The sequence below is a fragment of the Limulus polyphemus genome, unplaced genomic scaffold, assembly GCF_000517525.1.
Source record: "Limulus polyphemus unplaced genomic scaffold, Limulus_polyphemus-2.1.2 Scaffold128, whole genome shotgun sequence".
Classification (NCBI taxonomy): domain Eukaryota; kingdom Metazoa; phylum Arthropoda; class Merostomata; order Xiphosura; family Limulidae; genus Limulus; species Limulus polyphemus.
Window position 1 is genome coordinate 501,889 of NW_013665738.1, and position 12,919 is coordinate 514,807.

The following is a 12,919-nucleotide window of genomic DNA, read 5'->3' on the forward strand; positions in this document are numbered from 1 at the left end:
GTTTTTCTCTATGTTACTTTTTTTCTTTTTCGTCATATTGTACCTACTACTAACTATAGACTAAAGTTAAATTTTACTTATTTAATAATAAATTAATTTATTATATATATATATATATATATATATATATCAGAAAATTTTCAAATTTCACACGTGAAATCTTTATAATGTCCAGATAGTCTTCAAACATTTCTTAAAACAAACTTTATATTTTATCTGTTATTTTCACTAACAAATCTCTGTACGGGTTAGGTCAATTTGACCGATCTCGTAACCACGTTAAAAAAAATTAGGAAATACATATAAATTATGCTTTTTTCATTCTAGAATGACTACATATTATAACACGAAAACATAAATGTTTAGACTAAATAGCTTAATTCTCATAACATTATACATTTATATATATTTATTATTTTTATTATATTGACCTTTCAGCCATGCTTGGTTAACAATACAGAAGTTACAATGATGTGGCACACGTGCACTCACGTTACCATATCAATAACATAAAACTGATATTTAGCCTTTACAAACTGACCTGTCGTGGCCGTATTTTAGTAGACTAGTATTTTGTAAAATACAGTCACATTTCAATTATTATACATTATATATGTATACAGATTATTGCTATTTTGAAATAACTTCTTAAACTTATTTTTCTTAAAAAATAAAACAGTAAATGAAGAAGTAAAGGAAATAATTATCTCTTTTACTCATGACTTTTGTTCTCGGTTGTGCTTGACGTAGGTTGTTAAGCCATTTAAAATTTTGCATGTGGAGGATATATATATACTCAGGTGAATACTAGCATGACAAGTTAATTATTGCCACCTGTAGATTTATTCAGTGTAGTTTCAATCTTACACTTCAAGTAAGAACAGAGCACAAACTGACTAATCAAAGGTTCTCAGGACACAAATATGTGCATCTTAATGTACATTTCCTGGTGAAAATTTTGCAGTCACTGAAACTTCTCAATAAACTCATTTCATGAATAATGAGTTAGGAAACACTTCTGTACTGTAATTAATGCTGCTGAACAACATTGTTAATTCACACTTTACTAGCACACTAGTAATGAATTTTATTCACTCCTATCTAACAACAAGTTATTTTATCATGTAATGTTGTTCAAAAATCTGTTTGTTATCAAAGGATATTTTTCACTCCACTTAACAGATGATGCCAAATTAGGATTCAAGTCACTTTATACCCTAGCACTAATAATTATAATAAAATGCATCAGTAACTGCTGAAAAATACTACACTTTCTTCCGTAAACAGGTGCATTTATTATTACACAGTTTTTAAGCTAATCTTAATTTTTGAAACAATTTTTCATAAATACTTTAATACTATTTTCTCAGTTGTAAACCATTTATAAACTACTGGAACAATACTGCATAACCTTAAAAGGACATCACTACTAGCTTAGAGATAATAATCTATTAAGACTTCTCAAGTTTCTCTAGTCACTTTCTCATGAATGAATTTATACCTTTCCAGTTTATCTCTTGTTACATTTAATGTTTACCTTAAGGTACATTCATATTCACCCAGACCAAAACGTAAAAAACAAACTTCACTTTCTGTGGCTATATATCTTGACTATAGTTTAAACATAAAACATACTCATAGGGAAAGCAACCATGGAACACACAAAATGAGCCAGCACAGAGACTATTCAACAAATTCCTGTAGCAAATCTGAAGAGTGGTAGATGGTATTTAGTTTTAATGCTTGTTGATCAGTTAATAAACAAATTCACATTAATAGTCCTACATTTGGCCACTTAACACCAAGTCATTCTTAATAGGCCTATGACTGGTCAGTTAATGCAAAGTTATTCTTAATGGGTCTATAAATGGTCACTTAAGACCAAGTTATTTTTAACAGGTCTATCATTGGTCAATTAACACCAAGAATGCCATGGGTTTATGACTAATCAATTAATACAGAGTTTAAGTAGTTTATATGTCAGAATCTGACAGAAAGAAAATATAATTTGAATATAATGCTTGTTTTATTAAGTATATCAACCTCAAGTACAACCATACAAAAAACAGCTTTATAATTTGTTCTTATATCTCTATAAATAAAAAAGGTACTAACTCTGAAAAAATAAAGATACAATAAAGGAAAAAAGTATTTAGTTTTAATTAAATACAATAAAATCATCTTAAAAAAAACTCAAATTACTCTAATCTTATTAAGTAAATGTCTGAATTGGGATTACTGTTCCACTATGATTATTAGCATGTATTTACTAACTACTCACAGCTCAGACTTTTCTTTGGGCCCTTGGATACTTGAACCACTGTTATTGTACAATTGCTTGGAATCATCTCTAACTTCTTCTTGGATATCTGAATCCTTGTTAATGTATATCTTTGAATCATCACTAACTCCTTCTTGTATACCTAAACCACTGTTATTGTACAATGTCTTTGAATCGTCATTACCTCCTTCAGACTGGTTTAAGCTCTGGTCAGATTGTGACAGTATTGTAGTCTTTTCTCCTAAAGAAGTCATAGATTTCAAAATGAGAGAATAGTTTTATATCTGCCATTATGCATTACCAATTTTCCAAAAACTATTTGTAAGAACTTTTTTGTATTAATTTCTGAACCTCTATAAAAATGATTTAGACAGATTATTCACATTTCTTATAAATTATATGGAAAAAAAAATTATACAAAATGCAATACATACAAGTATTCTAAACTAACCTTCATTAATTTGACTTGCACTGCTGGCACCATAAAGATATGAAAGTCCTGGATCAATTTGAAGATTACATTCCTTAGATTGTTCAACTAGTTGAAAAAAAAAAAAAACACAACAAAATCCAAATTAATATATCAACACAAAAATAATTTAAAACAATTAATGGAAGAGATAAGCAGTTCCAGAAAAAACAACTACATACGAGTACTCACTTATCAAAATTCAAGCAGTTAACTCAAAGGAATTAATAACACTTTCTATAGAAAAGAGTAATACTTTATCACCTCATGCATGCGCACACACACACACAAATGGCTATTGAAGAATCTACAGGATACACATTTTCTGAGAAAAACAATACAGCAGTTTTTTACATGTTCTCTAAGACATTTATAACTCTTATGAAGGCCCAGCCAAAAGCAGAATACCAGTTATCACTTTTTGTATATTGCACCACCGTGTCTGATATACAAAACACACGCACCAAAAAATACTGAATTATGAAATCGAAATATAAGTTTCAAATGGAAGAATGACCTTCCTGTATGATGGCTGAACACTTGCCAGTAATATCAAAGCATTATTATCTTCTACATTTTGCCATGATAAAACTTAGGAAGGACAACTCTTTCCTGTCTAGTGGCTGAACACTGGACAGTAGTATCGTAACATTTATCATCTCCTACACTTTGCCACATGATCAAAATTCAAAAAAATCTAACAACTTTTGTTTTTAACTTAAGATTTTTTTTTAGTAATAAATTATTTCTATTACATGAAAAAAAGATGCATTACTTGTTTTCTGTTATTACATTTTTCCAGCAGAAGACAATCTTGGAAGCAAGCATTCTGCTGACTTGTATGCGTATTGGAAGAACAGTTATGTCAGTCTTTTTGTTTGGTTATCAGGTGAGATCAATTTCATTAAATGAAAAATATTACAAATTTTAATTCAAAAACCAAATCAACCTTTATATTTTATTATAATAAAATACTACTTATTTCCATTTATAAAATCCTCACAGAATTACACAAACAAATCTATTTTAACAACATTCATTATTCACATACAGAAAAGGTTTCATACATGTGTACGAGTAAAATTCATTGGCCTACCTTTAGATTGGTTTTTTTATAATTAAATTGAAGCACGTAGAAGTTAATAAATAAAAGTATTACCTCTCTTTTTTTTCAATCGTACAGTATACACAAGAACAAAAACATTAATAAATTTGTGAATTAGTACTTCTATTTCTCCAACAGAGTAACTGATTTTATCTATTTGGTATAGGAATTACACAAAAATCAGGGTTGGTAGTTGTGTTGTACAAAAATATTAATAATAATATTTATTACAAAAATCAAATTATTAATTTTATAGTGATGATTTTTGTTATATTAATGATATGTCTGGCTTAGTAGGTGGAAAATAAGTAAGCTAATTTAGCCATGTTGCACACAAACAATAATAATTAATTATAAATGACTTCAAAATCAATCAAGATCAGCTTAAATAAACCATTTTGGCCATATACATGTGTTTGATACTTTGGCATTAGGAGGGTCACCACTAATACGGTGTCTCATGAATTAACATACAATAACAAACAAATTACTACCAGTGTCATGCTGACCAAAATCTTAAATATACTTCACAAGAACTTGTGGTGGTAAAATGTAATAATTTTCTGATAGTAGCATGTGTGGTTACTTCCTTAATGTATTAAACTAACCCTGTTTCCGATTTTTCCCTATAATGTTTTCCATTATACCAGACATTCTGTTTCTGTTCTTGTCTTTCTTGTTCCGAAAGGTACCTACACATTTCTCTTCCACTACTTTCACACATAATTTGTGAATGTTCATTTCACAATCTGAAAGAAAATTAAATATTATATAAACAAGGTTTAAATGCTGAGTAATTATTCCCCTCCCCCCATTAATCTAACTGCTTACGGTTAGGTAACATGCAAGAAATATTTAACCATATTTTGAGATATTATCATAAACTCTGTAACTAGTTTATAGCTTCAGTCATAACCACAAATCACAGATAACAGAATAACATTAAAGGTGATATAAAACATCACTTTCTTTTAATACAATGAACTTTGAAGAAATTCAAGATTTGGTTACAATTACAGATATGAATTAGGTTAAAAGTGATACAAAATATTATGCCCTTTTAATACAACAAAATTGAAAATTTCAGAAGATTTGTTATGAATTTTGCACAAAGCTACACGAGGGTTATCTGCACTAGCCATCCCTAATTTAGCAATGTCATCACCATCTACCACCAACTTTTGGGCTACTCTTTTACAAACGAATAGTGGGATTGACCATCCCATTATAATATGCCCACCATTGAAAGGGCGAGCATGTTTGGTGTGACAGAGATTCGAACCCGCAACCCGCAGATTACGAGTCGAGTGCCCTAACCAGAAGATTTGGTTCTAAATACATATATGAATAATGTTAAATATGACACAAAATATACCATGCCCTTTAAATACATTAAACTAAGGTAAAAATTCAGAAGACTCAGACATAATTACTTTTGAAAACAATATTGATTTTACACACATTATAATGAACTAAACATCAACAAGTCTCATGTTACCTAACCGTTACCAGATACAAAAGATTTGAGATACAATTGACTGACAATGTTGAAACTAACTGAAATATTTTTTTTTTTTTTAGACAAGTGAAATAATGTTAAAATGGGGATCAGGTCCTTAAAGGATCCTGATGTCACAATTTTTGTTGAAGACTATGAAATGACCAAGCTTTAAAATATTCTTCTTCTCTTTTGTTTTTATTAAAGAGATTATATTAGCAATATTTCTGATATTGAACATTCTATGGGAAATACTGGAATTGACCCGAAACATATAGATATTAATTCTTTGGTGGTAAATAGAAAACAAAAAATAAGATTAAAATGAATGAATAAAGCACAGGGCCAGACAAGGTTTTCCTCCATGGTTTTAAGGGAGTTCAAAGATCAGATATGTAAGCCTATCAATTTCATTTTTGGTACATCAAAAGACAGTTGGCAAGTGCCTGAGGATTGGACATTTGCTAACATTACTTTTATTTTTAAAGGGGGTGGGTGATAAGCTACCCTGAAAATCATTTACTAGTTAGGATTATTTCTGTAGTGGGAAAAATTTTATAGAATCTCATAAAAGATGCCTTAAAAGATCATTTATTGAAATATGTCATAAATGAAAGCCAACAGTAGCAAAAAGTCAGGAGTATCAGAGACTAGCACTTTAACACATTCACTAAGGGCAGGCACATTGCACCTACCACATATACACCAAAGTAACCATGAGATTAGTCCTACAATAACTTTAGATAATATAATCATAACTTAACAAAATTTCAGACTATCAGTGAACATTACAAGGCTTTTGTACACAAAAAATCAGATTTTTAGATAAGTATTTTAAAGAAAGATTTTGGAATATTCACTATTCAACATGAAAAGTAATTTTGATTTTCAGATTAAAAATACCTTTCATCTAAAATTTGTCAAATTTCATTTACATAATCTCTAATATCTCCTAAATAAATATCAAATTTCTTTTTCAGAAAAATTTTATATTTTATCTGTTATTTTCCCTACTCTAACTCTATACAGGATTAGTTGATTTAACCAACCATGTAACCACTATAAAAAAATTAGAAAATAAATCTAAATTATCCCTTTTTTTTCTTTGTAGGATGACTTCAAATTGTAACAGGAAAACACAATTGTTTACTCTAAATAGTTTAAAGCTCGGAATAGTATACATCTATTTATATTTAATAATTTTGTTGTTTTATTTATGTTTGAATCATGTCTAACTAATAATTTTGTCACACGAGTTGTAAATCATGCAGCAAACGTGCAGCTCACAAAGCATAAAACTGGCCTACAAAGTACAAATCTCTCACTCTTCTTAGTTTTAGTAATAGCAAACCAGTATTTTATAAAGTTCAGTTATATTTTAGTTAACACACATTACATATGATGATGATGACAAAACCTTGTCGAAACGTTGTACATTTGCTGTTATGTTAAACTTATATTAAAGTTTTTCTTCATTACCCATGCAAGCCGTCTCCAGCCATTACTATATATACACATTATTACTGTTTACAAGTAAATTCTTAAATGTCAGAAATATATATAGAAAACAAGGATCACTACTACTTATGACATTATGAAGATTTTGTACTCGTGCATTGCACTTGCTAAGTCTTCTAGAATTTTGCATGTGGAGGATATAAAAATTAATTTTTGTAGACTTTATATATGCATTTTGGAATAACAAAATATTATAAATTACTATGCCAATAGACATAAATCCACTGTAATTTATCAGGCTTCCCAAGTAAGCCGTAGTTGGGTCTAAAAAATCTCATTTATGATCAGTATATTCCCTTGATCACCACTCTTTAAACTCCCCAATGGTTATAATGGTTTTAACAGCATAAGTATTTTAGGAAGACTTACAGGATTATGTAGTTCAAAATGAGGACTTTCAATTGATTATAAACATGTATTTAAGGGAAGTAGGTGTAGGTAAACAAGTATTTTGAAAAGATGAAGTGGTGGGTGGAGCCACTGTGGTGAGTTCGCTAAATATCATATCTCAGCAATTAGAAAAGGTAGAAGGTACTTATTTTATATTCTAGCTTGTCAATATCAGTAATTTGAGTTTCCAATTCATTAAAAACTATAGATATTGCATTATGGGCATCATCAAAAAGTAATCTGATCAAAAGCAGAAGACGATGTAACACGTGGCACACAAAAATTTATATTTAGCTTTTCTTTGAATTAAGAAATTAGATAATGTATAACACTAAAATTTTAATTAGGAATTACAATTTGATAGCACATTTATTGACATACATTCATAAAATAGTAGTTTAATAAAATTTCAAAGTTTACAAAACATAATGACATGTCCTCAGAACCCTACCTGTATGGAAAGGGTTAATAGGATAATTTCTTAAAAAATAAATGGTGAATTTAATTCTATACTTTTCTCATAGGGTGGATGTGCAGAGATTGCTTTGATGGACCACATAGCCCTTTTTTGTCCACAGTTCATGTATTCTGTTTGATTTCTTATGGGTAAAGTCCACTTATTATATATTTGATTAGTTCTGGGTAGAGGTCCACTTATTATATTTGATTTGTTCTGGGTAAAAGTTAATATTTTCTTACACTGAAAATGTATTTTCGATAGGTACTTTCCTCCTTTCACCAAAATCTATCTCACCCTTGGTTTGCCCTCTAAGCATTGCTAAAATTTTGTTGCTAACAACGCACCAGTTTTTTTTATACCCCCTATATTTTTGCACCATTTCACAACACATGCTGATCATGTGACTACCCTTCACCAATCATGCTGCGCCATCTATACTAGCACATGTAGCTCTCTCTATTATTCTAGCACAATCCTCACTTTCAAGAATTGGTAGGAACTAGAAACACTGTCATATCAGTGGTTGAGAGAAGGTACGTACTTATTGGAAATATATATTTAGTGTAAAAAAATGTTAACTTCAAAAATGGTACTACCTCCATTCACTCAAAGCTAGCCTCCCACATTGCAAAGGTGGAGGGGCCAGTGAAAGTGCAAAGCAATCAAACAAGCAGAGAGCAACCGCCTTCAAAGAACAGGTGTGCCATTATAAGAAAAGGCACACCTGTGGGGTATAGCACTACTTCTGGAACAGATATGCTCTTTGTCAAGTAATGAACACAGTAATACATACAGAGCAGAATGTAATTGGCAAGAAACCATGTCTGGTAATACTGAATCAGCCCATTGTCAACAGATAGTGCATAATTTGTCCACATATGTAGCAAGCATTATCATGGGACATAGTGATAGTTAGTTATAGTAAGGTGCCTGATAATTAGATATAAATATACATGGCTAGTACTAAAGGACCATAAACTGTATATGAATAAGCCAAGTTTGGTCCGCCTGGGCAACAAACATCCAGGGGAAGTGCTTTGGGATACATTGGATTATGCCATGTACAGTCACCTTGGCAAAAACATCCAGGGAAAGCACCTTGAATATAGAAAAGAGATAAAACCTCTCACGTAGAGAGAAGAGGAGAAGGTAGGGCCTTCGTGACTGCCCATTCCATATCCCAGAGCCAAAGTGGAAAAGGCTGGGCCCAACCAAGATGGGAATTAAAGAGAACCACTCAATGAATAAGATACTGCATGGGGGTAGTCAAAGGACTTCTCCAACTTTATGAGAAACCCCACCTGAGCAACTTCTCAAAGAAGTAAGTGGATGTGAGTGACAGACTGGGCACGGGAAGAGGCGAGCACTAGCCAGTCATTCATGTAATGGTGAGTCTGAAGACCCACAGAGTGAACATGACATGCGGAAGAGCTTACTGCTTGACAAAACACATATAGGGCTGAAGGAAGACCGAAGTGAAGTAAGACTCCATAGTGAAGCGAGGTGTTTCTGGACAGATATACAGCAAGGATAGATCTATAATGGGTCTCCAAACTCCAATGTTTTTGTGTAGGAGGTCTCGAACAGACTCGGCAAGATGGCTAGACGAGGTACGATCCAGAGGAGGAGAAAAGGAGATCTGGGAAGTGGATAAAGGGGGAGCAGAACTGAAGACAGAAATCCATATAAAAAGCCCATAGAACCCATGGAACTGTTGTGAAGTGTAGCCAAAAAAACACATAAAATAAACATACTTAGAGAAAGTATTCATTACTAACAAAACTTAGAATCATGTAGTCTACAAAGTACACAAAAATAACAAACATAAAACAACAAGCAACACCTAAAGTACAAAACCAGGAACTTAGAAGATAAAAGACACTTAAATATCGAACATGTGTCCACCCAAAGAATCTATAAGATAAAGGACACAAAAGTAAAACCTACCCCGAAGAACATGAGAATAAAAAGGCACCCAGTTAACAATAACAAATTTTGACTGAAATTTAATCCCCATTTAGATTTGACTAGTAGTCAAGAAAAAGAAACTTTCAAACTAAATAATACAAAGAGTAAAAATAAGCAAAAATAACAAACCAACACACCCACAAATTTAGCCAGTTACAATTACCCAAACAGTAAAGATCATACAAAACCAGTACATATACCAAAAATTAAATAAAAACAAAGTAATAAACTATAAACACAAGCTTAAATTAAAGTAACTTCGATGGTAAAAGAAGTATAAAAATCTAACATACCAAATACTGAGCAGAGAAGACATGTAAGACCTAAATTATTGAGAGTGGAAATTAGTTCCATCCACACAAGCTCATGTAAACATGGGTATACCTACAAGGAGTGAAGAATACACACTGAAAAACTTACCACAGCTTTCCTGGGAAAAAGAACAATACCTAACCAAGCAGATTACATAGAGGTGCAGTAACAGGTGGAATGTGCCATAGAAAGAAATTTCCATACAGTAGTTATATCCTTCTTCACCAAAAACCGTCAGCTGAACGTAAGACACAAATTCCTTGTGAACTAAGCCTGTGCTTCCCAGCAGACATCGTTGACTATGAGACCAGACGGCACCAGTCTACTATTGTGGGAATTACATCACCCACTATATTAAATCATGAATTCATATGAACTAATTAGAATTCGGGAAAACAGAAATATTTCTGACACAAACGAATAGAAACAATGGAAATAAAACACAAGAAGTCAAAACTTGAAGTTGATATAAATTTGTGATCAAGCCCAATCAAAATTTTGTAGTCACATGGAGAACAAGTTAAAACCCACATATATACACTAGAAAGCCAATCGAGAGTAAGGATTGTGCTAGATTAATAGAGGGAGCTACCTATGCTGGTATAGATAGCGCAGTATAGTTGATGGAGGGTAGTCACATTATCAGCACTAGTTCTGAAATGGCACAAAAATAAAGGGGTATAAAAGATTGGTACACTGTTAGCAATAAAATTTAAGCAGTTCTTGGAGGGCAAACCAAGGTTGAGATGGTTTTGGGTAAGAGAAGATAGTACTGTTTCGGAAGTTCACTTATCACATTTGGTCAGTCGTGGGTATAACTCATTTATTATGTTAATTACTTACAGGTAAAAGTCCAGTTATTATATTTGATTAGTTCTAGGTAGAAGACTACTTATTCTGTTTGATTAGTTCTGGGTACAAGTCCACTTATTACATTTGATTACATCTGGGTAGAAGTCTACTTATTACATTAGATTACTTCTTAGTAAAAGTCCACTTATTACATTAATTACTTCTGGGTAGAAATCCACTTCTTATATTTATTACTTCTGGGTAGATTGTTTGTTTGTAGTTAAGCACAAAGCTACACAAAAGGCTATCTGTGTTCTGCCCACCATGAGTATCGTAACCCGGTTTCTAGCATTGTAAGTCCACAGACATATCTCTGTGCCACTGAGCTTTTGGGTAAAAATCCACTTATTATGTTTGATTAGTTCTGGATACAAGTCCATTTATTATGTTTGATTAGTTCTGGGTAGAAGATCACTTATTTTGTTTGATTAGTTCTGGGTAGAAGTCCACTTATTTTGTTTGATTAGTTCTGGGTAGAAGATCACTTATTTTGTTTGATTAGTTCTGGGTAGAAGTCCACTTATTTTGTTTGATTAGTTCTGGGTAGAAGTCCACTTATTTTGTTTGATTAGTTCTGGGTAGAAGTCAACTTATTTTGTTTGATTAGTTCTGGGTAGAAGTCACTTATTTTGTTTGATTAGTTCTGGGTAGAAGTCAACTTGTTTTGTTTGATTAGTTCTGGGTAGAAGTCCACTTATTTTGTTTGATTAGTTCTGGGTAGAAGATCACTTATTTTGTTAAGATTAGTTTTAGGTACAGGTTTCATTAACCCATAAAGAAGATAAATTTATTCTTCAAAGTTTGATGTTTTTAAAAGCTGTAGGTGTTGTGGTTAAATGTTGACAGAATTTTAAGTTTCTACAGAACAAGCATGGTTTATTGCCATTTTGTTTGAAGCTGGTTTCAAACTCAGTAAAGGCCATATAAATTGAGTTCAAGAGTCCTTCAGAACAGACTTCTTTTTACTGAAACAAGATTATTATATATAGTGGCCTGAGAGTGTACATAAATTCAAGTTTTTAACACTAAAATCCATTTTTGCCACCTAAGCTGTGACAAGAGCTTTGCTTACATACAAAGTGAAGGCTGTTACAGAGATCTTTTCTTGGAGCTGGATGTATTCTAAAAACTCTACTTTTTAAATTTTTAACACAAATCAGATATACCATAATTTTTACACTATGTACAGTACTAAATACAGATAAAATATACTTAGTATATTTATTGTTTTACCAAATACAGTACAAACTACAGATGCAACTTATTTCATGTTCTTTTTATGTTAAACACAGTACTAACAATGATACAACACAGTTTGCATTTTTTTTTGTATTAAAATAAAGTACAAACTAAAGATGAAACAACACTCATGTGTTCTTTTCCTACTAAATACAGTAACACTACAGATGCAACACATATAGTATTCTTTTTTTTTACTAAATATAGTACTAATTACAGATATAACATACTTTGAGTTCTTTTTGTCCTAAATTCAGCAAGTAATTCATTAAGTTCTTCTTTTGCTTTCTGTTTGGCTTTTGCAAAAAGATTCCTAAGAACATCTTCTTTTTCCAGGTGGTTTTGAAGAGCATAATCTTTATAAAAATAATTAAGTTATAAAGTTTATAATAATAAAAGAAAAATATAAGCTGAAAGTTACATTAGTTTGTCATTAATTAATTTTGTTTTCCACCATAACAGCTATTTATTATTAAATTAGGTTGCTACTAATTATAATTAAAAATTTACATATGAATATAGAGCCAAAAACTAAGTTGTAATCACGACTTTGACATGTAGTACTTGTACTACAATTAGTTGGTTACGCTGTAATTTTAAGTTCAGTATAAGTTATACTTTTACCTAACTTACTTAAAAAAAATCATAACATTAAAGTATTTAAAACAAAATTCACATCATCTTTAAAATTTCAAACACAAAAATCAAAATCAAATTTGAATAACCAAATTTAAGAAAAACCTTACAACATTTATCATTAGAGCTCTAAAAATATTTATTTTACAAAACTCTTCTTACCAATTTCATGAAGAATTGTTTCATCATCA

General features: G+C 31.2%; 1 protein-coding gene across 2 annotated transcripts in view; it reads right to left on the reverse strand.

Moving 5' to 3' along the window:
- The window catches only part of LOC106473352 (putative leucine-rich repeat-containing protein DDB_G0290503), a 101,586-nt gene that overhangs the window by 83,430 nt on the left and 5,237 nt on the right, over positions 1–12,919 (reverse strand). For both annotated transcript variants that reach the window (XM_022402743.1, XM_013934037.2), the window contains exons 2-4: positions 4,464–4,604; positions 2,733–2,819; positions 2,282–2,522 (exon numbers count right to left, since the gene is read on the reverse strand). In XM_022402743.1, coding sequence (XP_022258451.1) covers positions 2,282–2,522; positions 2,733–2,819; positions 4,464–4,596 — 461 coding nt within the window. In that variant the 5' untranslated portion in view covers positions 4,597–4,604. The remainder of the gene's footprint in view (positions 1–2,281; positions 2,523–2,732; positions 2,820–4,463; positions 4,605–12,919) is intronic.